The following is a 26,472-nucleotide window of genomic DNA, read 5'->3' as shown; positions in this document are numbered from 1 at the left end:
ACAGTCTCCAAGTTAGATGTCCTATCTTCCTTTAAAAAGTATATAACTGAAAGGAGGGGAAAACTGGTTTATGTTCAAATGGCAAGGAAGAGGTTTATACTCCTGAGACTAAGGTATTTTCCATTAATATTCATGATGTCCCATAGTCTGTAAAGCATTGTGAAAATACAGTAAGAGGTTAAGCCACAGCCACTTAGCTGCCTCACTTTGAAATAACTCCTCAATTCAAACTTTGGAGTGTCAGAGTCAATGAAACGTCAGAGTGAAATATTTTTCCTGCCTAAGACAACTTAGGAAATTGGTAGGAGGTCAGTAATATCAGGGTGAGTGTTGGCCCATGTGAACTTTACATTACTCCACCCTGCTTAGATCTTACTTAATGGTGAAGATAAAATTGTAACCTCCTGATTGAACAATGAAGGTACTTAGTTCTTACTTTATAGTGAAGCTTGAACTTTAAGCTAAGTCTATTTTAAGATCTTAATACAAAAATGTGTTAAGTAACTATGAAGGTTAAATTAATCACAAAAAGGTTAAGTAACTAACAAAAGGTGAATTTAACAAAGAAGTGTTAAGTAACTCAAAAGATATAGTCTAATCAAAGAAGATGAGAACAAAAGAATGGGCAGTCCTGGAGGAAAGCCTCTAATGTGATTGGTAGATGTGAAAATTTAGAGGAGGGGACACAAGAGTAAAAGCTCTAAATATTTGGCTCACTTCCTCTCTCCGGTACCTTTGGCAGCAGAGAGGTGGCTGGTGGCAGCATGCTGGACCTTTCGACATCTTGGCATGGCTACAGCTATTGTCCAGTTTTGTGGTGAGTTTCTAGCTGAGTTTTTCCTCCATTACTTTCCAAACCTCATCCTCTTAGAAGCCTCTAATCTCCTTCAGAGACCTAGCAGCAGAGATCTTGAAACCCTCCTGGTACAGGCCAGGCGGGAGAAATCCTATACTCTCTTCTCTCTTTTCCTTAAAAACCTTCCCTATATATTAATTAAAATGACCATAAATTTCTAGACTGACTTGGGTTTTTTATTTGGGATTTTTTCCCCCTGGTGACCAATTAATTTAGATTTTAATTCACAATCCTAAAATTATCTCTACACCAAGAATACTGCAGCAACATCAGCTGTGGACTTTGAAGACAGCTACAAAAATGACAGCAGCAGCAGTTCTTGGGTAGAGATGAGTGTTTATAGTTGGTCACCATGGTGCAGGGGAACTGGGTCCAGTTCTAAGGTAGAGAAGAACACTAGGATTTGTGACTATAGGAGAAGAGGGAACCTCTAGGAACAAGAGGAACTCTAACTTTTGTGACTACAGGAGACATGGGGCCCTCCCTGGGTAAAAACTAGAAAGCACAGACCAGGAGAGCGGTATCCATGCCTCTCCCTGGAACATACTACTTTGGAAGCACCAAAAATTTGCAGATTTCCTGAATTAGCCCTGAAAATAGCAGCATACAAAGAAAAAAACCTTACATTTGAGATACTGTCTCTCTACTCTCAAGTGAGCAAAGCTCAACTTAAAAAAAAAAAGGAAAAAGAACCTGACCATAAAAATGTACTAATGGTGCCAGAGAGGACCAAGAAATAAACTGAAAAGGAGACAATAATGTGAAAAGAGCTTCAAGAAAAACTTCAGGAAAAAATTCTAATTTTACTTAACAAGAATTCCTGGAAGAGTTAAATAAAGAGGAGAATGGTAAATGGAAAATTGAGAAGAGAAATGAAAATGATACAAGAAAAATCTGAAAGGAGAATTAATAGATTGATAAAAGAGGCAACAAAGAGAGTATTTGAAGAAAATAACACTTAAAAAAAGAATTGACCAAATGTTAAAAGAAATACAAAAATTCACTAAAGAAAAGTACAACCTTAAAAGTAGACTATGCCAAAGGGAAAAGGAAATACAAAAACTCAATAAACCTTAAAAAAATAGAATTGGGAAACTGGAAGCTAATGACTCTATGAAACACCAAGAAATAATACCACCCCCCATGAAAAAAATGGAAGAAAATGTGAAATATCTCACTGGAAAAATGACTCACCTAGAATATAGATCTAGGAGAGATAACTTAACAATTGCTGGGCTAGCTAAAAGCCTTGAAAAATAAAAAAAGGACCTATATATCATATTTCAAGAAATTATTTTTAAAAAACTGCCTTGGTATATTAAATCCAGACAATAAAATAAAACTTTTTTAAATTTACCCATCATCTCCTGAAAGAGAACCCAAAATGAAAACTTTCAGGAATATTATATCCAAGGAATATTATATACAAATTCCAGAGCTCCAGTGTTTCAAGCAGCCAGGGAGAAATAATTCAGAAATTGTGGAGTCACAGTCAGGATTACTCAAGATTTGGAAGTTTCCACATTAAAAAAAAAAAACCTGAGGATTTAGAATGATATTCTAAATGGCAAAGGAGCTAGGATTACAACCAACAATCATTTACTCAGCAAAACTAAGTATAATTCTTTAGAGGGAAAAATAGATATTGGATGAAATAGAAACCATTAGCATTTCTAATGAAAAAGCCAAAGCTGAATTTTATATTTAAAGAAAAGTCTCAAGAGAAGCATAAAAAGGAAAACATGAAAGAGAAATCATAAGGATGTTAATAAGGCTACATAAGGTATATGTTTGTATTTCTAAATAGGAAATCGACGCATGTAATTAATAAGAAATTTGTAGTTACTAGGAAAATTATGGAAGGCATCTACATAGCAAAGATGTGAGTTAATTTTGTTGGTTTGATATGAAAAAAAATGAAGGGGGAAGAGAGATTCATGGGGAAAAGAGGGAAAGGAAAGGTAGTATAGGGAGAATTTTCTCACATAAAACAGAGGGCAAAAAAGAACTTCTGTAGTAATGATTTAACCAATATCATTGATACTGGTTCAGTGAGAGAAGAACATATCTATATATATATATATATATATGTATATACATATATATATATATATATATACACGCACACACTCAGATGGATATAGAAATCTAGCTTATGCAATAGGGAAATAGGAGGGGAAAGAGATAAGAGATATCGGGGAGGGTGATAAAAGGGAAGCCAAATTAAGAGAAATGGTGGTCAAAAGCAAAACAGACCTTTAAGAAGGGATAGGATAAACAGAAGGGAGAGAAGAATAAACAGCAGAAAATAAGATGAGGAAAAATAAAAAGTAACTAATTATAACTGAACATGAATGGGATAAGCTCACCCATAAAATGGAAGTGGATAGAAGAGTATATTTGAAATCAGGATCCAATAATATGTTGTCTATATGTTACTCATGCAAAAAAAAAATTAAGACACAGAGTAAAATAAAGGGCTAGAGAGAACTGATTATGCTTTGGTTGAAGTAAACAATGCAGGAGTAACAATCATAATCTTAGACAAAGCAAAAATAAATTTAATTACAATACTCAATGAAGTAAAATACTCAAAATTCTGAAGGGCAAATTTCTCTGATGAAGGTATCATTTCTCAAATATATGGAAAATTAAGTCCAGTTTGTAAAAATAAAAACCATTTCCCCACAAATAAATGGTCAAAAGATATGAACAAGCAGTTTTCAGGAGAAATCAAAACTATCTTCTCACATGAAAAATTTAATTGAAACAACTCTGAGATACCACTTCTTACCTATCAGAAATGACATACTGAAGGGGATAAAGGAAAATAGACAGACTAATAAAATGTGGGTGGAGTTGTGAACTGGTCTGATCTTTCTGCAGAACAATTTGGAACTATGCCCAAAGAGTTATAAAATTGTGCATATCTTTTGACTCAGCAATGTCAAAACTAAGTCTATATCCCAAAGAGCTCAAGGAAAAAAAAGAAAAGAATCTACATATACAAAAATGTTTGTAGAGGTTCTTTTTGAACTGAGAAAGAATTAGAAAACCCAGGGGATGCTCATAACTTGAGGAATGGCTGAAGAAGTTATATGGCATATGATTGTGATGGAAGTATTATCATGTTATAAAAAATGATGAGGTGGGTGGATATCTGTATGAACTAATGCAAAATGAAGTGAGAGATAATTGGATACAATAATAGAAATATTGTGGTGATGATCAACTATGAAAAACCTGGCTACTCTGATTAGTAGAGGGACCCAAGATACTTTTTTTTAATTAAAAAAATTATTTTTAAACTCTTACCTTCTGTCTTGGAGTTAATACTGTGTATTGGCTCCAATTCAGAAGAGTGGTAAAGGCTAGGCAATGGGGGTCAAGTGACTTGCTCAGGGTCACACAGCTGGGAAGTGTCTGATGCCAGATTTGAACCTAGGACCTCCCATCTCTAGTCCTGTCTCTCAATCCACTGAGCTACCCAGCTGCACCCCCAAGATACTTCCAAAGGGCCCATGAAAAAATGTCATCCACTTCCAGTAACAGAAGAGCTCTGAGTATGAAGTGAAGTATAATTTTTCTTTTTTACTTGATTTTTCTTGATTTTTATGATATGTGGCTAATATGGAAATATATTTTACATAATTTCAATGTAATTGATATCATTTTGTTTGCCTTCTTCGTATACGATGGAGGAAAGGAAGGGAATTTAGAACTCAAAATTTTAAAAAAGGAAGTTTAAAATAAATTGATAATGATTTTTAAAATACAAAAAAGATAGGCAAGAGCATAGTCAGTCAAATTGATACCACATTCTCAGATGTGCCAGAATATTCAGTCTGAAAGACGAGCTGCATTTCAGATATAAACATCATTTCTCTTCTTCTTCATCTGAAGCAACAACAGAGATTTTCAAGAATTTTGCCAATTACAGAAGTTCTATGGCAAGGGTAACAACAAATGTTCATTTTCTGATGGGGCTGAGTTTGGTTAGGTATGTTCCTCTATATATTGACAACTGAAGCCCAGAGGTGACAGGTTAGGCTTTAGTCATAGTTCCACAGACTGAAGGATCATGGTTCCAGAGGAGGGATTTTGAAAGGACATGAAGAATTCTGGAGCTCTGGGTAATGATTGGATGTTGGCACTGCACTGAATCTCTATCTGCAATATCAATTTCCCCCTTCTTTGTTTTGTCTTTCTGACCATAATGGAAGGTCTTTCAATAAAGAAAATGAACCATTTATTTCTTTGTAGCTCCTATGTCATCTTTAATAATGATTAAATGAGACTTTGGGAGTATTGTATGATAGAAACAACACAAAATCAGGAGTCAGAAAACCAGGATTCAAATTCTAGCTCTATGACTTATGACCTATTTGACTTTGGGTAATTCACTTAACCTAAGAATCTGTTTCCTCATCTGAAAAATGAAAGGACTGGGCTGGAAAATCTCCAAAATCCATTCTAACTACAAAATCCAATCTTCCAAAGCAGTCAGTCCAGCAAGATTTCTGTAGTTGTTTATAATACCTCACTATTTCTTTTTCTCTATTCTTTTCTACTAGGGGAAGGAAATAAGTATTTCTTGAGTACCTACCATGCTACAGTCCAAGTACTATGAAAGGAGCTTTATAAATATTATCTCATTTTCCTCACACCTCTGCAAACAGGTAGCTACTATTATCTCCATTTTAAATTTGAGGAAACTGAGGCAAATAGAGGTTAAGTGACTTGCCCAGGGTCACACAGCTAATAACTTTCTGATGATAGATTTGAACTCAGATTATCCTGGTTTAAGGTCTGGTTATGTACTGCACCAGCTAGCTGACTCCACAGTATATTGGCCACTTCTAGTTTGAACAAAGGAAAGACACTTCTACCTTTTCCCTATCTTAATGGCAAAGACAGATACCCATTTGTGTATGTGTATACACACACACATATAAATAATATGTATGTGTATATGTAATATATATGTATATCTGTATATATATCACATATACATATAATATATATGTGCATACACATATTTGTGGGAGAAGGCAAGAGAAAAAAGAAAGATAGTGAAGTACAGATCTCACATCTGGGGAATTTAAAAGTCTGCAATTTTGCTCATCTGGCTGCAGATATAATAAGGAATTCATTTCTAGAGCTACATGTAGGATATGACAAGTGTGGGCTTTGACACAGCCAAAATACAAAAGGCATCACCTATCTGTGATGTAACTTGCAGATGGAGTTAGATAAGTGTGCAATGGAGATCTAAGGACTATTGTCCTCTCTGTATTAAAGAATACTTCACTCTGTCCTACTGATATGCATTCCAAGCACCTGCCTTTTGGAGTCTTTGCCCTTTATTGGAGATTTCTCTCATTTTTATCAGTTGTGGTTTCCTACCTTTTGATCTCTATCCTTACTTTTTAATTTCTTTTAATATCCAGTTAAATTTTTCTTTCTTGCCTCTTTTAAATCACAAAACTTTCAAAATCATTCATAAACTCATGGGCAAGTCTGTGTCCTAAACATAAATTCCTTAACAACTTTTAAAGTATGCATTCATACTGCATATATTTATTCACACCAGCCTTTCAGCCTGACAACTACAAATGGCAAAAAACAACCACCAAAATAATAGCTGGGAGAACTCATCAAAAGTAAGTTGTGATTGTGCTGTGACTTGGCTTGAAATCAACTGCAGCAAAGGGCATACAAATAATAAGTTTCAACAAGAAGAGGTGAGGTGAAGATGGTGTATAATATGGAAGTCTGTTTATCACCACCCTCAAGTGCAATTTAAAATCATAGAATCTTAAGAGTTGCAAGGGACTTCAGATATTGTCCTTTACAATCACCTCACTTTACATAAGATGAAACTGAGATGCTGAGAGAATGGGCAACCTTCCCAAGGTCATGAAGCTAATTTGCTCCCAGAATGGAACAAATCCTCCATAAATTCATGATTTCAATGTAGGTACTCTTTTCAACAGTGCTAATTGCAACTTATTCCTGCCTTCTTATTTTTTGCAGTTCTGCAGGGAATATCCACCCAATATCTTGGGTACTTTCTTCCCAATATTTTCATATTTATTTAGATCAAAGCCCTACTCAGGCTATCCAACTGTTATATCTTATTCCCTACATATGAACAGTTCACCTCATATTCTGATCATACATAGCCTTAAGAATGGTTTCTAAAACATGAAATGGTGAATGAAAAAAACAATAGTCATTTATCTTTTGAGATCTTACATCAAAGTCCTTTGACTACCTTAAAAAGCTAGCCCATACATTTATACAATGAACTCAACAATAAGGGTTCTTTAATTTCCTTGGGTTATATGGAGTGAGTATCCTCACCATAAAAAGATGATGCTACTGATCCATTATATAGACATTTGTTGTGCTTCCATGAGTGTTGATAGATTTATTATCCTCCAAACTTCCCTTGCTTAGTCCTTTTTTAAATCCATTTTGAAACTGATAGGTCAAGGCTAGGAGCACTGGATATGGCCAGAAACTGAGCCCATATGGAGACAGACTTGAGATTTAGTCAAAAGTGATGACTCCATCCTCTGTGGAGACTCAGACCACAAGGACACTGAAGCTGTAACCTGGGGATTCTCTAGCATGGTGCTTCCAGCTGAGCTCACCAGCTACCTAAATGTTTCTTGCCAATGGTTTCTGCAGGGAAGTATTTGGTGTAGTCGTCTTAAGGAAATGTATTTTTTCTTCTATTCTGTTATGATCTTTCTTTAAGGCTCAACTTAGGTATAAACATTTCCTTGATTGCAGTAGTTGAAAGTGATCTTGACTTCATTCCATTTTTTAAAGATGTCTTTTACTTACCTCTTTTCTTTGCCACTAACAATGACATTCTTCAATCACAAATAGGAATATAAAGAATCTCCTTTATTAGATGCTAAGTTCCTTGAGTGAGGCTATGTTGTTTTTCATCATTGTCTATCCCCAAGACGAAATACAGTACCTTGCATTTAATAAGTGTTTAAGCAGGTGTTTGGTGATTTTCATTGAACTTTATCAGTTCTTTGATGCCCATATATGTCCCAATGAAAAGCCATACTCCTAGATTTGAGCTGACCTTCTAGGCTGTCTAGATATCTTTGTATCTTAACTGTCATCCAATATTGTTACCTAAGCACCCCAAATCTATATCATATATTAGTCTGATTAGCAAATCATTGATTAATAAAAATGTTAAAGAGTACAAAGGCAAGCAAGGGTCTCTCTGGGGCATCTTAAAGATGACACTGGCCCATGAAAGCCTCTTCTGATTCTGATAGTTGGTCAGTTATGAACCCACCAAGTGGTAATGCTGTCTCATTCTCAACTTTCCATCTTTCCCACAAGAATGGGGAAAAAAAACTTATAACCTTTGAATGTTATTCATTCTTATCCAGGAGCAGTAATTTCCTTATGCATGAAGGGAAAGATTTAACCCATAACCGATAATTTTCAACAGCATAAACTGCAGATTTAAACACCCAATAAGCAGGACATAGGGTATACTGTGGAAACTTAGAAAAACAACATAGGGAATTTTTATTAAGGATTGATCATTTAGAAATAATTTTAATGTGCACGTATTTCTTAAATGATCTGTATTTTTAGTTGTACCCTTGAGACCTTTGCTTAACAAATTCTTCAGTTTTGAGATTATGCAGAGATGACTACCTGGTGAGAATGGAGGTGGAAATATGGTATCTCAACTCTAGGGGGATGGAACAAAAGAGAGCAAATAACACTGATACATGAGACATAGAGTGTTTCTAGCTATTTTTTGAGTTCACTAAGATAATGATAGTGCATAGAATGGAATCTGGTGATCATAAGATCTTGGATCACAGAAATAGAACTAGAAGGACTCTTAGAGGCCACTAAGTTCAGTCACATCATTCTTTATATGAGGAAACTATGGCAAAGAAAGGTTAATGACTTAGCAAACTATGTCATACAATTAGTAAGCTTCTAAGGTGGGATTTGAAATCAAGTCTTCCTTACCACAAATCCAGTCCTATTCCACTATGGCACATTCTCTATCAGGTTTAACATTCAGTTACCTTCATGTGAGTATAAGTGTGTTTCAATTTAAAATTAGGCTCAAGAGCCTGATGCCATTATAAAGGGTGACAGTCATTTTTGTGTAAATTAACATTTAAGGCTCTATGAGATGATGTCTTTTATACTGAGATATCTGATCAACAATCTATATTACTAGGTATACTGAATGACACAATGAATTGACTTCAGACAGTCTAAAGTCAGTTTTATCCCCACTTCTGACTAGTCAAGGAATCATAAGGAAGTCAATTTACCTCTCAGACCCTCAGTTTCTTTTTCTGTAATAGAACTACAACAATATATACACCATGTATTTCACAAAACTATTTTGAAGAAAGTATTTTTCAAATCTTTAAGATCCATATAAATGTGAGTTATTTATAACAGAATCATCAGTCTCCCAAGAAGGTCATCAAAGATTTACCATAACAACACACTTTATCAATGCATTACTACTTCAATTACCTTCTCAATTAAAACTTTTCTCTAACCCCAAATAGTAAAACAAATATTATACAATCAAATCCTCATTGTTTATTGTTAAAGCTTGTTTCTTCCCAAGTTATTGGTCTTTTCATTCTAATCAATAAAATGATCAATGCACATTTATTAAGTGCCTACTATATGTCAGGCATAAGTACAAAGGAGAAATGCTAAACTCATAAGAAAACACATGCTCAAATGATTCTTGCAAGTTTTCTTACCTGAAATTGTACATCCTGATTAATATCAGGGACATAGAATTGTTTCAAGAATCTCTCATCTTCACTCCAAAATAGGCGAATGTCAGGGATATTATACAGGATCATGGCCAGCCTCTCCAATCCCAGCCCAAAGGCCCATCCAATATTGTTTTGAGCACCAGCTTTAATGGAAGAAAAAAAAATAAGGTGATAATCTAGAAGCTTAGAGATCCATGTGATATGTTCCTGGTGTTCATTACAATCAACTGAAAACTACTTATTAAGTATTTACTATGTTCAAGGCATATGCTAAGATGCTAAGACTCCAAAAAAAATGCAAAAACCCCCTGGCCTAAAAGAGGTTATCTTCTAATGGCTGAGACAAAGAACATGCTGGGAATATAAAATAACATAAACAGAGGGGATGGAAAGTCACCTCAGAGAGGATGCCACTTGTAGCTGAGGGTGAGTGAATGAAGATCATAAAAGGTCTACTGGAGTGGGTGGCACTTCAATTAAAAATTAACAGAGGTGTGAAAGGAGAGCATTATCATCATCAAACATTTTATCAAGGGCCTACTATATAAGAAAAGTGTGCTTCTTTTGGTGGGAACAAGTAAGTAAAAAACACTATGAGGAAAGAGCCGTAGTCAAGATAGCAGAGGAGCAAGAAGAAAAGTGAGCTCTTTATCAGAACTTCTCCAAGAAGCTCTAGAAAACACACCATTCTAAATTCTGATGGGGAAATCCAAGAAAAAATCATAATGAATTATTTCCCATCCAAAGTCGGTATAGGGAGATAGAAAGAGACACCTATGGGCACTGGAGATGGGGTCTAGCCAGGGGCTTACAGTGCATAGCACTCCAGCAGAGCAAGAGGCTATGCCCTGAGGTAAGAGCAAAGGTTCTGTATTTGAAGAAGACATCTTGACAAGAAGACATGAAAAAGATGTCCACTGAGGCACCTTGACCTCATACAGGCTGATGGAAGAGGTACGAACTGGAAATTTTGCTGCCCATTACTCAGTTTTGAGTCACAGATGTTGAGAGGATTGAGAAGGTGACCTGTGCCCAGGAATGAAGTTCCAGGGTACAGAACAGTGATTATCTCTGAATAGTACAATGAGAAGTTTAGAAATAGGTCCTGGTTAATAATATGTGGCTCAGACCCCATGAGCAGATCAAGGTATTAGCTTTAACCTGTAGCCTTCTCTGAAGTCTACAGAAGAATAAAGAAAGGGAATCAGGCCAAAGGGACACTGTTCTCTGAACCAGCACAGTTTCCCAGTAGGATGATAGGGGCTAAGTCTAGTCACAATCTATTGTTGGACAGCTCCAAATAAACCTTGGTCAGAAACTTGCAGAGCTCAGACCTGGAGGTAAGCAATCAGATGTTGACCTAGATGATACTACTTTGGGAACAATGACTATTTGCAGATCCTTAATTGGAATTGTCCCTAAGAGCCTGAAATAACATAATACTGGATACTCCAAGAAAACAATAATGTAACTAGACCAGACCTTTCTTCCCAAAGTGCATACTATATAACACTAAAGATCAAATCCAAAGCCAGGATAGAGGCCAGAAAAATGAGAAAACTAAAAAGGAATTTTACTACAAAAAGCTAATATAGTGACAAGGCCATTCAAGCCACAAAACAAAAAGAAGTAAATGGATGTAAAATATCTGAAAGAAAAACAAGGCTTGGGCCCAAATTCAAATAGAAAGTTTAAAATGTTTTCATGAATGAAATGAGAGCACTGTTGAAAAAATGGAAAATAAATTATAAACAGCTTGGCACAGTAGGCATAAAACTTTACCCAATTAACAAAGTACCTAAAAATTAGAATAGACCATAAAAGTCAATGATTCCACAAGACAATAAAAATGTTAAAACAGTCAAAATATTAAAAAATTAGTACTATAAAGTATCTCATAGAAAAAGAAAGTGACCTGGAAAACAGAATAGGAAAAAATTTAAGAATCATTGTACTACCTGAATACCATAAACAAAAAATAAAAGAAAAAGAGTAATTATCAAATTTTAAGAAAATTTAAAAGAACACTGCCCAAATGGCAGCTAGGGTGGCTCAGTGGATTGCAAGCCAGGCCTAGAGACAGGAGATCTTGGGTTCAAATTTTACTTCAGACATTGCCTAGCCATATAACCCTGAGGAAGTCACTTAATCCTGTTTGCCTAGCCTTTAGCATTCTTCTGCCTTGGAACAAAAACAGAGTGTTGATTTTAAGATGCAGGATAAGGGTTAATGAAAGAAAGAAAGAGTCAGAGAGAGAGTAGAGAAGGGAGAGAAGCAAGGAATCAAGGAAGGAAGGAAGGAAGGAAGGAAGGAAGGAAGGAAGGAAGGAAGGAAGGAAGGAAGGAAGGAAGGAAGGAAAGAAGGAAGGAAGGAAGGAAGGAAGGAAGGAAGCAAGGAAAGAAAACTGCCCACATCTCTTAATATCAGAAGGCAAATGAAAATAGGAAGTGACCTCTTAAAAGAAATTGCAAGATGAATATATCCAGGAACATTATCGCCAAAATCCAGAGCTTTCAGGTCAATGAAAAAATACTAGAAGCATCCATAAAGAAAGAATTCAAATACCAAAGAGCCTTAGGATTATCCATAATTTAGCAACCATCACTATAAAGAAGTAGAGAGCTCAATATATGAAATTCCAGAAGAATATATACACATGCTTATAGACAAGAATAACGTACCCAGCAAAAACTGAGCATAATAAAGAGGAAAGTGGATCTTTAATAAAATAGAGGCCTTCCAATATTCCTGATGAAAAGCTCAGAGCTGTATAGAAACTCTGATGTTCAAACAGAGTAGTTAAGAGAAAAATAAAAAGGTGACCCTGAACAAAGAAAGAATATATTAAAGAAAATGGGTAGTTGTATATGAGTAGAAGAATCTGGGGAAAGTTTATGGAAAGCAAATGATAAGTACAGAATGCTGGAAAAAATATGAATAAGTCAAGATAAACTATACAACACTCCCCAAGAAATCAGTTGAGGGGCAAAGCAGCAAGGTTTGACAGTAATTGTTAGAGCCAACACAGGTAAATCTTTTCTTTAAAAATACCCCAGCATGGAGACATCTGCTGTATGTCATTGTAGCAGAACACCACTTTTAGACTCAGGTTCCTCTCTCAATCATTATGTCTCTTAACTTTTCAGTATTGGAAAGCAAGATTCTATATGTCTTACCTCCAGGCAAAATAAAGAAACTGTGCATAGTAAAAACCAGGCACATATCCTGACAGGTTCACAACATCAAATTTTTAGGCAAGTACAACAAAACTATTTATGTTTTAAGAAAAAATATTATACAAAACCTTTATGCAAAACTCAACAAGGAAGGCTCAAAGTAAGAGCTTCCTTGAGCCTTAGTTTCCTCATCTGTAAAGTGGAAATATCTATGAAACTTCAGAGGAAATGTTATAAGTGTTAAATGAGATGGCTTATGTAAAGTACCTTATTAACCTTAAAAGCCACAGAAATCATATTATTATCATTTCAACAATACAGAAGTAGAATATTATTGCTTTTGTTCCATTAAGTAAAAAAAGGCATGGTAAAAATTACAGGATTCATGATTTTCACGTGCTGAGGCAACTAGGTAAAGCAATGAATAAAGGACTTTTGCAAAAGCTACTACCTGTCTTTCCTCTCTCTTATAGGGCCAAGCTTACAGAGAGGAAGATCTGACCCGAGACACTTAACTAGCTGTATGACTAACCAAGTCACTTAACCCTGTTTGTCTCAGTTTTCCTTGATAAAAGGAGGTTGATAATAGCACCTATCCCAACATTATATTGAGGAATAAATACAATATTAATTGTAAAGCACTTAGCATAGAGCCTAAATAATAATATAATAGTAATAATAGAAGTGTTTCATAAATGTTAACTATCATCCTCATCCTCATTAGAATTAAATCTTCAGAACTAGTAGCAAATAAAAACTGATTATTACTTCTAGCCAAACTTTCTGTCTCTCTCTCTCTCTCTCTCTCTCTCTCTCTCTCTCTCTCTCTCTCTCTCATAGCTTTATTCTTCCTCCTTCCTTCTTTCATTTCCTTACTTCCTTCCATGCTAGTACTTTTCTAAAGATGCAAAATCAATTCTGATGCTCTATGAGGTAGATAAGGCAAATAGCCCCCATTTTAGAGATGAGGATAGTAAGATCCAGAGAAGTTAAAAAACTTTGTCATATAGCACAGTGGCTTGTACCCATGTAGTTTGACTGCAAATGCAGACTTCATTCCACTATTCTATGCTCTCCCTAAGTCATAGAATACAAAGAACAGACTATTAGGGAAGGGATCTGCCCAAAGTCCTTTCTTTTTTTCTTTAGTCTTTCTTAAGAGAGGCAGCAGGATACAAAGGATAAGGAGCTGGCTTCAAAGCAAAGGAAGACCTAAGTTCAAGATCCAATTCTAAACTGTAGTGACTATGTAACCCTGTGTAACTTACTTAATATGTCAGTATTCTAGACCACTGCTGTCAAATTCCAAAAGAAAGAAGCTACTAAATTGTATATAATGATCCTTTAAGGTAGCATAGTAACTTGGAAAAACATATATTAACATCTATGTTCTATTGTACTTTGGTTTATTTGGTTAAATATTTCCCTTTACATTTTAATCGAGTACAAGGGCATTTGTTTGACATCTTTGCTCTAGGCAACTCTATGACTATAAGTTAGTTGCAAAAGTGTCATCAGTATTGCTAGAGAGAGTTTTCTTATCTGGGAGTTCCTTAAACCAAGGAAATCATAAGTCCAGGATCTATTTTTACATATACAGTTTTTTGGATTCTACTTTCCACACTTTGTATCATTTCGTCCAAATCTTCCTATATGTTCTTAACTTAAAAACAAACAAACAAAAACCTTTAACTTTTGCCTCAGTATCAATTCTAAGCCAGAGGAGTGGTAAGAGTTAGGCAACTGGGGTTAAGTGACTTGTTGGGGTCACACAGCTAAGAAGTGTTTGAAGCCAGATTTGAACCTATGTCCTCTCAAAACTCTATTGTGGAAACATGGCTGCAATCTAGATGCCACATGCTTCCTCTCCCCGGCATCGAATGAAATAGACTACATCAAAGGAGCATAAAAATCACCTTTGGAGGAACAGAAGGACTCCCCAGTACTCCCCAGTACACCACAGAGGCGAAGGTACGTGGGGTTTGACCATTTCCACACTATTATAAGAAGGAGGAAAAGCTTGCACAGAAACGTGAACTGAGCCTCCCTTCCCCCCCCCCCACCTCCCCCACCAAACCAGAGTGAGCTACCTGAGCGCTCACCGGGACAGCGAGTGAGTGGGGAACATCTCTGTCTGCGGGGGCACTCCAGGGTCCTTGGGATCTGGGGACTGCCAGGAAACATCATCTCAGGGTGGCTTCACGGGAGAATCCTGGGCTGAGCACAGGGGGCCCAGGGAGCTGTACTCCGGGCAGTTGAGCTGAACATCTGGGCGGAGCTAAACACCAGGGGCGGACCACGTGCTGATTATCTGGGCAGAACTAATCACCTGGGTGGTTGGGCTGAGAACAGGGGCCGCTCTCTAAGAAACCTCTGAGGCTGGGAAGAACTAGTCTGAGGCAACCTAAATTCACAGAAAACCCGCCCATATCACCCAGACCCCCAGACCAAAAAGGAAAGGGGAATAAAACCACCAAAGGGATGGCTCACATGGCCCAAAATCAAGCCTCCAGAAAGAAAGGGAAAAAGGTGACTATTGAAAACTTTTATGGTGGGAGTACCCAAGGAAAAGAAGAGAATGAGGAAGAAATCCAAAAAAAATCAGAACATGCCTCCCAAAATGGAAACTATCAACAAGCTCTGGAAGATCTCAAACTGGAGCTTACCCAAAAGATGGAAACCTGGAAAGAAAAATGGGAGAAAGAGATCAGCAGTCTGACAGATAAGACTGCTCAATTGGAAAAAGAGCTCGAAGCATCCAATAGAAGGGCAGACATCCAGCAAGTGATCAGAAGAATCATTCACCATGATTAAGTAGGATTCATACCAGGGATGCAGGGCTGGTTCAATATTAGGAAAACCATCCACATAATTGACCACATCAACAAGCAAACCAACAAAAATCACATGGTTATTTCAATAGATGCAGAAAAAGCCTTTGATAAAATACAACACCCATTCCTATTAAAAACACTAGAAAGCATAGGAATAGAAGGGCCATTCATAAAAATAATAAACGTATATATCTAAATCCATCAACTAATATCATCTGCAATGGGGATAAACTAAATCCATTTCCATTAAGATCAGGAGTGAAACAAGGATGCCCATTATCACCTCTATTATTTGACATTGTACTAGAAACACTAGCAGTAGCAATTAGAGAAGAAAAAGAAATTGAAGGCATCAAAATAGGCAAGGGGGAGACCAAGTTATCATTCTTTGCAGATGACATGATGGTCTACTTAAAGAATCCTAGAGATTCAACCAAAAAGCTAATCGAAATAATCAACAACTTTAGCAAAGTTGCAGGATATAAAATAAACCCACATAAGTCATCAGCATTTCTATATAATTCCAACACAGCTCAGCATCAAGAACTAGAAAGAGAAATCCCATTCAAAATTACCTTAGACAAAATAAAATACTTAGGAATCTATCTCCCGAGACAAACACAGGAACTATATGAACACAACTACAAAACACTTTCCACACAACTAAAACAAGACTTGAATAATTGGAAAAACATTAACTCCTCATGGGTAGGATGAGCCAATATAATAAAAATGACCATCCTACCCAAACTCATCTATCTATTTAGTGCCATACCCATGGAACTTCCAAAAAAACTTTTTACTGATTTAGAAAAAAACATAACAAAAGTTCATTTGGAAGAACAAAAGATCAAGGATATCCAGGGAAATAATGAAAAAAAATATATAAAGGAAGGGGGCCTTGCAGTCCCAGATCTCAGACTATATTACAAAGCAGCAGTCACCAAAACAATCTGGTACTGGCTAAGGGCAGACTTAAGGAGGATCAATGGAATAGACTCGGGATAAGTGACCTCAGCAAGACAGTATATGACAAACCCAAAGATCCCAGCTTTGGGGACAAAAATCCACTATTTCATAAAAACTGCTGGGAAAATTGGAGGACAGTATGGGAAAGATTAGGTTTAGATCAACACCTCACACCCTACACCAAGATAAATTCAAAATGGGTGAATGACTTGAACATAAAGAAGGAAACTATAAGAAAATTAGGTGAACACAGAATAGTATACATGTCAGACCTTTGGGAAGGGAAAGACTTCAAAACCAAGCAAGACTTAGAAAGAGTTAATAAATGCAAAATAAATAATCTGGAATACATCAAATTAAAAAGTTTCTGTACAAACAAAACCAATGTAACTAAAATCAGAAGGGAAGCAACAAATTGGGAAACAATCTTTATAAAAACCTCTGACAAAGGTTTAATTACTCAAATTTACAAAGAACTAAATCAATTGTACAAAAAATCAAGCCATTCTCCAATTGATAAATGGGCAAGGGACATGAACAGGCAGTTCTCAGCCAAAGAAATCAAAACTATTAATAAGCACATGAAAAAGTGCTCTACATCTCTTATAATCAGAAAGATACAAATCAAAACAACTCTGAGGTATCACCTCACACCTAGCAGATTGGCTAACATGACACCTATGGAAAGTAATGAATGCTGGAGGGGATGTGGCAAAGTAGGGACACTAATTCATTGCTGGTGGAATTGTGAATTGATCCAACCATTCTGGAGGGCAATTTGGAACTATGCCCAAAGGGTAATAAAAGACTGTCTGCCCTTTGATCCAGCTATAGCACTGCTGGGTTTGTACCCCAAAGAGATAATAAGGAAAAAGACTTGTACAAGAATATTCATAGCTGCACTCTTTGTGGTGGCCAAAAATTGGAAAACGAGGGGATGCCCATCAATTGGGGAATGGCTGAACAAATTGTGGTATATGTTGGTGATGGAATACTATTGTGCTAAAAGGAATAATAAAGTAGAGGAATTCCATGGAGACTGGAAACAACCTCCAAGAAGTGATGCAGAGCGAAAGGAGCTGAACCAGGAAATCATTATACGCAGAGACTGAAAAACTGTGGTACAATCGAAGGTAATGGACTCCTCCACTAGGGACAATGCAATGTCCCTGAACAATCTGCAGGGATCTAAAAAATACTATCCACAAGCAGAGGATAAACTGTGGGAGTAAAAACAACGAGGAATAGCAACTGCCTGACTATAGGGGTGGAGGTGATATGACTGAGGAGAGACTAAATGAACACTCTAATGCAAATACCAACAACACGGAAATGGGTTAGAAACAGGAACACATGTGATAACCAGTGGAATCGTGCTTCGGCTATGGGAGAGGGAAAGGGGGGTGGGGGGAGGAAAAGAAAATGATCTTTGTTTCCAATGAATAATGTTTGGAAATGACCAAATAAAATAATGTTAAAAAAAAAAACTCTATTGTGCTGCCTAGCTGTCCCTCTTTTCTAAGTTTTCTTTAAATTATTCAGATTCATAATTCCTTTTTGAATAATAAAATTTCATCCTTTTCTTGTACTTTCCTTGAGGTCTTCATTTATAGTTGTCTTTCTAAGGCACACGCTTTTATCCTTTAGACTAGTTTCTTAGACTCCCCTCACCCTCTTTATCCATCCCATTGTCTATTCATGTCACTGTAACTCTCTTCTAATTTTTTTGTTAATGACCTTTAATTTTCACCCTTTACTTTTTCCTTCCTTATCTTACTTTTCTAGTTTCTTCTTTTTGTTTTTCTCTAATTCTTCATTTCAAGTACTAATGTTAAAGCATATGTGCTTAGTGAACTGGCTCATTGCATTCTTCATATTACTGATATACGCTTGGTAAGTACGGTAATTTTTGCTTCAGTTTTTTTTCAAAAAAATTTTTTTCAAAAATTTTAATCTTCTAAGTTGACCATTGTTGCCAAGGCACACACTGACTTCTCCAACAGAGAGAATATTTTGTTCCAAAAGTTAATTTTGCATCAGTTGTTTGGAACTAAGAATTCTCATTTTCCCAAAACAATAATGTTATAAATTGCTAGGTTTTCAGGTCAGGCCACAAAAGCCTATTTAGCCTACAATACAATTGAAGTATTACATATTTGTGATGAAAAATTGTAGGAAATGATATTATTGAAATACTAGTAATGTAATTAATCAAAATAGAAGAACATTTAAAAGTCTAGTTCCTTTTCCATATTAATCACAGAATCTCAAAGTTGGGGGGATTTCAGAGGTCTTGGTGTTAAACATCTGTTTGAACAAGAATTCTTTCTATTAAATCCCTTCATCCCCACCTATCCCACTACTTCCCTAAATGGTCATTCAGCTTTCACTTGAAGAGTTCAAATGACAGGGAACTCAGTATCTGATAAAGTAACTCATTTCATGTTTGGATAGCTTTAAAAAGATACCATCTCCTGTCTTTGTTTGCATTCTCAGTGTTTAGCATATTGCATGGCACATAGCACCTGCTAAACAGGTCTACTGTTATAATGACTTGAGTTATTAGGAAATTTTTCTTTCTATTGAATTGAGAATCCCCTCTCAATAATTTCCATTTGATTCTAGTTATCCTGGAATCAACGAGAATAAATCTAATCCTCTTTCCACATATTTTCTTTGTTCACTGGTGAAGACCATCTGCAATTTAGTTTTAGAAAGTTGTTCATTATAGGAAAGAGGTAAAGTGACTTATCCTTGTTTATACAGCTAGTTTGAGTTCTTCAGAGGCAGAATGTGAACTCAGATTTCTCTGACTAAGGTGTCAAGTTATTATTCTTCCCAGTAAATCTTCTCTTCTACAGGCTAAAATTTGCTAAAGTAATTTTTAAAAAATTATCTTGAATGCTGGCACTTGAAGAAACTCAAATGTAATTAGAATAGAAAAGGAGATTTATAAATACTTCTGGAGCCATCTTGAAGGGGACTTTGGGGTATTTCCCAAGGCTTTAAAAACGCTTGACAGCAGCCTCTCCTCAGGCTATAAACATGTTCTGATTTCCCCTAACATTAACACACACACACACACACACACACACACACACACACACACACACACACACACACACATACACACAGAGCTACAGGAAAGATGAGAAAGTCAATCAGAGATAAGTAAAATTATGTTAAAGGAACTTAGCCATCAATTAGTCAGTGAATAAACATTAAGCATCTACTATATGCTAAGCATTGAGCATATAAAAAAAGACAAAAGATAGTCCCTAATCTCATAGAATTAACTAAAGCTAAAAAGCTTTGTAATGTTATATCTTTTTTTCAGTTCTTAAAGCTTCTCTTCATATTTACACTGGAAATATCTAAAGGCCAAGGGCTATGTGTTCATGTTGTATGGGATGAAATGTGTGCATTATTCCCCAATATACATTGATTAGTATTAGTAATTAAAGATTGACAACTTCCTATAGAAAAATAGTGAATTTATGTGCCCTCCACTAGGAGATATCAATCTCTCCTTTTGAAGAGTAGAAGAAACCCCCTCCCTAAGCAGCTTTATACACATATTAATATCGGCCTTTAATATACTCTTTTTCAAATGTGGCTAAGAGGTTGCCCCCACTTTTTCTTCTATTCTCATGGGAAGAAGTTTAGGGGTGACCTAATTCCTATGAGAGAAATCTCAAAACTTACAAGTTATAATCTTGACTACATGTCCCAAGAAAGACTGCAATCCTATAGCCTGAGTTATGTTTCAAAAAGTGTTTCCTGAATCTGAAAAATGGTTGGACTGGCCTAAAACCTTGACTCAACTAAAAAAAAAAATGCAAACCTAAGGCCTGAATTGTTGTAACCTGATAAATCCTTAGACAGGAAGGAAGACAGAAGAAGGAGGGAAAAAATAAGATAAAGAGGATGGGAAAGTAGAGATAGCATTGTGTTGGATCCCTATAAAATCTGAGTAAACCTATGCATCAATGTCCACTGTTTCTGGAACCTCAGACTGTTGAGCCTCAAGTCTGTCTGTCTGTCTGTCTCTGTCTCTATGCCTCTCTGTCTGTCTGTCTGTCTGTCTGTCTGTCTCTGTCTCTCTCTTTCTCTCCAACCCCTTATGAGGGATACTGGCCATGCCCTGGTTGGTATTCTCTCACCCTACACCCCCACCCCTTGTGAACATACTACCTATGCTCAGGTAGTATGTCTCATCCATGGCCCCTTCCCCCCACCTTGTAAGCTATGCCTCTCAATAAAATCAAGGGAACTCTGCCAGCATCAAATCTCCTGTCTGCTCATTAGAGTGATTTAGGGGTATGAGTCCCTCCCTCCAGAATGTCACTCCACACAATATCTATCATGGTACAATATGTTGTATACAGTAATTGCTCAGTAAATATCTGGTTGCATCCTTGAAAAAAAGAGCTAAAAAACATCACCAATTGATATCTACTTCTTAAATGTAATCTTCAGAGTATATGCTTATATAGTAAACTTTATTTTTTATCACTCAGATTAACCTGGTGATAGGATATTATAATTATATGGGCCTTAGCCATAGAGATGATAAATGCTTACTGGGGAGATTTTTTTTTCTTAATCTTGTGGTGTTACTGAATCCTTTAAAAGCTCATTCAAAAGTTTAATACATATATATGGAAAGCCTACTTATCAAAATGTTTGCAAATATTATTTTGATATTCCTATGTTTATTATAACTCCTAGCTTCAACTCCATAATTACTCATCTTTTCAGAATGTTTTGAAGATGTGAATCTACATTAAGCAAAGAGTTTACTAGTTTCATTAGTTATTAGAAATAGCAAAATGAGATCTGTTCAACAGAAATCTTTCTTATGGTTCTGCCCCAATATATCTTGAAGTAGTTCTTCTCAAATGCTTTCTTGTGCTTCCTATTAAAAAAGATGCTGATCTATTAACACATACTGTTAGTCAATTAGTATTAATCAAGTGTCTGCTTATGTCCCACGTAGAAGACACCTGAAGAGCTTATAGTCTAATTGGGAAGATGACATAGAAACTCAAAACAGTAATTAATAATGTAAGATAATGAATGATAAGCACCAAATTAAAGGTCCTAGGAAGCCATTCCTGTAGGAATTGAACCCATTCTCATAGAGGGAAAAAGGTAGGTAACGTTAATTAAGTAGTCAGAGAAGGCTTCAAGGAAGACCTGAGATTTAAGGTCATCTTATTACCTGGCTATGTTCTTGTCAGCCACCTAGCTATATTCTGGAGATTTTACTCTTTTCATTTCTGGAAATCCCATCTGAGGACTGGATGATCTGAATGATGTGTAGCTCCACCATTTCAGGTAGGTCCAGCCAAACTGTATCTTACATTCTACTTCCTGTCCATTTTCTTGTTTGACTTTTCTTCTCCTTTACTTCCACTCTCCACTTCTGTAATTATGATTAAGTCATTCTGTCACTGCCCATGGAAGGGTTTCTAAATATATCTCTGCATATTCCCAGTAAATGATCTCTATTTTTTGTTCATTTGTTTGTTTTCGGCTGGGTGGGGGAGAGACTAGAATCATGAATTCCCTTTCTGGTAACCATGCATTTTTGTGTACAGCTTCCCATAGAATCAAGGAATCATAAATTCAGAGCTGAAAGGGACCTTCAAAGCAATGGAGGAGAGCCCCTTCATTTTCAAAAGAGATAGATGAAGTCCAGAGAAGCTATTCAGGGTCACATAGCAATTATCTGAGATGGGATTACAACTTAAATCTTTCCTAATTCTAAATCCAAAGCTCAACTCATTGTACCAGGATACATCCTTCTATAAAAATGTAAGCTCTTGGAGGCAAGGGGCTCTCTTTATTTTTGTATCCCCAGCATTTATCACAGTGCTTAGCACATAGTGAATGCTTAATGAATGACCTTTCAGATTTTAAAACCAAGCAAGAACTAGAAAAAAATCATAAAAATGTAAAATCAATAATTTTGATTACATCAAATTAAAAAGGTTTTGTACAAACAAAACCAATGCAACCAAAATTAGAAGGGAAGCAACAAATTGGGAAACAATCTTCATAACAAAATCATCTGGCAAAGGTCTAATTACTCAAATTTATAAAGAGCTAAACCAATTTTACAAAAAAATCAAGACATTCTCCAATTGATAAATGGGCAAGGGATATGAATAGGCAATTTTCAGTCAAAGAAATCAAAACTATTAATGAGCATATGAAAAAGTGTTCTAAATCTCTTATAATCAGAGAGATGCAAATCAAAACAACTCTGAGGTATCACCTCACACCTAGCAGATTGGCTAAAATGACAGCAATGGGAAGTAATGAATGCTGGATGGGATGTGGCAAAGTATACATTATACTTTATATACGTTATATAAATAATACATTATTTGTATACAAATATATTTGTATACTAATAGTACATTATAATATTCAAATAATACATTACTGGTGGAGTTGTGAATTAATCCAACCATTCTGGAGGGCAATTTGGAACTATGCCCAAAGGGTGCTAAAAGACTGTCTGCCCTTTGATCCAGCCATAGCACTGCTGGGTCTGTACCCCAAAGAGATAACAAGGAAAAAGACCTGTACAAGAAATATTCATAGCTGTGCTCTTTGTGGTGGAAAAAAATTGGAAAATGAGGGGATGCCCTCCATTTGGGAAATGACTGAACAAATTGTGGTATCTGATGGTGATGGAATACTATTGTGCTCAAAGGAATAATAAAGTGGAGGAATTCCATGGGGACTGGAACAACCTCCAGGACAGGATGCAGAGTGAAAGGAGCAGAACAAGGAGAATATTGTATACAGAGACTGATACATTGTAGTACAATCGAATGTAATGGACTTCTCCATTTGTGGCAATGCAGTAATCCTGAAAAACTTGGAGGGATCTATGAGAAAAAAAACACTATCCATAAGCAGAGGAAAACTATGGGAGTAGAAACACAGAAGAATAACAACTGCTTAAATACATGGGTTGATGGGGATATGATTGGGGATGTAGACTCTAAATGAACATCCTAATGCAAACACCAACAACCTGGAAATAGGTTCTGATCAAGGACACATGCAATACCCAATGAAATTGGGCATTGGCTGTGGGAAGGGGAGGGGGAGGACAGGGAGGGAAATCATGTGATTCTTATAACCAAGGAATAATGTTCTAAATTGACTAAATAAATTAATTTAAAAAATGAATGCCCTTTCATTCATTTGTTTCTTTGAGCTGGGCTTTGAGATCACTTTTGGTAGGAGGGTGGGATTATATTTAAAGTAAGGAGCATGGCATGAGCAAAAGTGTGAGTAAGAATCTCCAGAGACAGCATAGCATGGAATAAATAGAACAGCCATAGCTGGACCACAGTGTTCATGACATGGAAGAATGGAAGAAAAATCTGGAAGGAAATGTAGGAAATCCTTTGTGTATGGTTTTGATTGCTGAGATAAGGTCTGGGGAGTTTAATTTAGGGAGAGGCCACTGATGGCCTTGAGAAAAGAGGGACAATGTGCAAAAAGATATTTCAATGGGAATGAAAAGAAAGGCACATATTTATGAAATATAAATAAAGCACTCATGGCAGTTAGTGATTAGTTAGTTCTATATAAAGGGCAAGGGTGAGAGAGAGTCTAAGACTAATCTAAAGTTTTTCGCTTAAGTGGCAGGAGTCCCTAGTGCTTTACTACAAACTCAAATACTTTTCTAAAACTAAACTTTTAACCTTCCCCCTCAAAATGGTTCTTCTCTTGTTGTCTTATTATCGATAAAATTAGACATGTGAATGAGTGTTGGCAGTAAACCTTCAGTGGAAAAATCCTGTTGGTATATAGAAATTTTCAAGGGGGTGGCAGAGAAAGGTTAAGGCTAGAGATATAGACTGGAAGTAATTTGCATAGAGAAGATACTTGAAACCACAAAAGTGGACAAATCTGAGGAAGAGGTTAAAGATGTAAGCAGAGGAACTGAAAGCTGAACCTTGGGGAATGCCATTGGTTGTAGAGTAGGAGAAATAGCCAGAAGTGAAGATAGAGGAGTATTGAACTTTATTTTATCTATAGGATGCATTCTTATTTTACAGAAGGGAAATTTTGTTGACCATAAATGTGTTTAGAGACATTAAAATGAAAGGAAACATATAGTTACTATTTTAAGAATAAATCTTTATGCTGCTATTTTTATTGGAGAAGAGAAAGCAGCTAAATCACTTAGAGTAATAAGATTATAATGGTATCAACACCAAATCAAATTATCAGAAAGTTCTAGGAAGAGCCATGATTTCTCCTTTTTTTTTTTAACCCCTACCTTCCATCTTGGAGTCAATACTGTGTATTGGCTCCAAGGCAGAAGAGTGGTAAGGGCTAGGCAATGGGGGTCAAGTGACTTGCCCAGGGTCACACAGCTAGGAAGTGTCTGGGGTCACATTTGAACCTAGGACCTCCCGTCTCTAGGCCTGGCTCTCAATCCACTGAGCTACCCAGCTGCCCCCCATGATTTCTACTTTATAACACTGTCAGTGCTAGAATTCTGGGAAACTATAGGACAGGGAAAAGCAATAGGATCCATGGCTTGTACAGTGGAATATAGTAGTAGTGAATGGAATAGATTATGAGTAGAAGGCCATATTGCATAATAAAGGAGATGAGCTATAACTAGCCCAAGGAGAGGTCCTAGGGATACCAAAATTCAGATGGTATTGTTATCATCTGTACTTCGTTAGGGGGGAGAAACAACTGATTGTATATAAGCGTTGAGCTTCTGACACCTCCAAATATAATAGCCACAAGACTGATGTCCCTGGTTCCAAGTGCCATATGCCACTACTAGCACAATTAGCACAATGTCACTACATTCTAGGGTCAAGGAAAACAAGAACTAGTATATTTTTGCTACCTCCTCCTATCTACCTTCTTCTAGGGGCTAAAGAGGTCAGAGGAGGGTGGCTTATCTAGATGAACCTAGGCCAGACTTTCTGGAGGACAGGTTATTCTTCTCACAGTGCAAATGCCAACCCATACTAGGTGTGAGCTCCTTTCCCAAGCTTATCTTGCCTTACTCCCCCAGTGCTGGCCTTATTAGCATAGATTCAGTGCCCCAGACTTATGGATGGGCAATAAGATCATGGTTTCAAGGGTAGAAGGAACCTGAGAGGCCTTCAGATCTAATTTCCCAATCTGACAAGGGAGGATATAGACAACTGTATCAGGGAAATAGATAAGTCTCTCCCATGAGTGTCGATTGTCCCAAATACACAGTTCTTTGACTTGAGGTTCCTACTTCTTTGCTCCAAGTGTCAGAATGATTAGTCTTGGTTCTTTACACAGGAATACAGTTTTGGTGAATTCAAAGGATGAAGAAAAAATGGAAGTATATAGAACAAAGTGACTAACAGGCTAGAAGCAGTATTGAGAGGCCCCAGTCAAGAAGGAAACACAGGTAAAAAATAAGGTTAGAAAATTCAGGTTGGGAGCCAAGTCCCAAAGGCCCAAGTCAGGTGAAGAATGTGTAAGTAAAAGAAGATTCCTGAAATAAGTTAGCTAGATCTGGTGCCATGGAAAGAGACTAGGAATAGGGGCTCATGATGCAAAAGAGTCTGGGGGAGCCCATCAACATACATGTAAATATAATCATAGATAGTTGGAATACTAGAAAAGACCCCATAGGCCACCCCCTCATTTTAAAGATGAGGACAAAGTCACACAAGTAGTAAATATTAGTGTTAGAATTTGAACTCAGAGCCTCTCCGAGGATACAGGCTATGTATTATGGGTCCCAGTTTTATGTACTCTTTCTAGTGTGGTTAGTTCAGGAGTAGCAG

At 36.5% G+C, this 26,472-nt stretch overlaps 1 protein-coding gene across 2 annotated transcripts in view; it reads right to left on the bottom strand.

Moving 5' to 3' along the window:
- Positions 1-26,472, bottom strand: part of FARS2 (phenylalanyl-tRNA synthetase 2, mitochondrial) — a 736,489-nt gene that overhangs the window by 283,534 nt on the left and 426,483 nt on the right. For both annotated transcript variants that reach the window (XM_001378268.4, XM_007488013.3), the window contains one exon: positions 9,649-9,809. In XM_001378268.4, the coding sequence (XP_001378305.1) occupies positions 9,649-9,809 (161 nt within the window). The remainder of the gene's footprint in view (positions 1-9,648; positions 9,810-26,472) is intronic.

This window comes from Monodelphis domestica, chromosome 3 (genome assembly GCF_027887165.1).
Source record: "Monodelphis domestica isolate mMonDom1 chromosome 3, mMonDom1.pri, whole genome shotgun sequence".
Taxonomy (NCBI): Eukaryota; Metazoa; Chordata; class Mammalia; order Didelphimorphia; family Didelphidae; genus Monodelphis; species Monodelphis domestica.
Note: the sequence above shows the minus strand (reverse complement) of the source record. Positions and strands in the feature narration are given on the sequence as shown.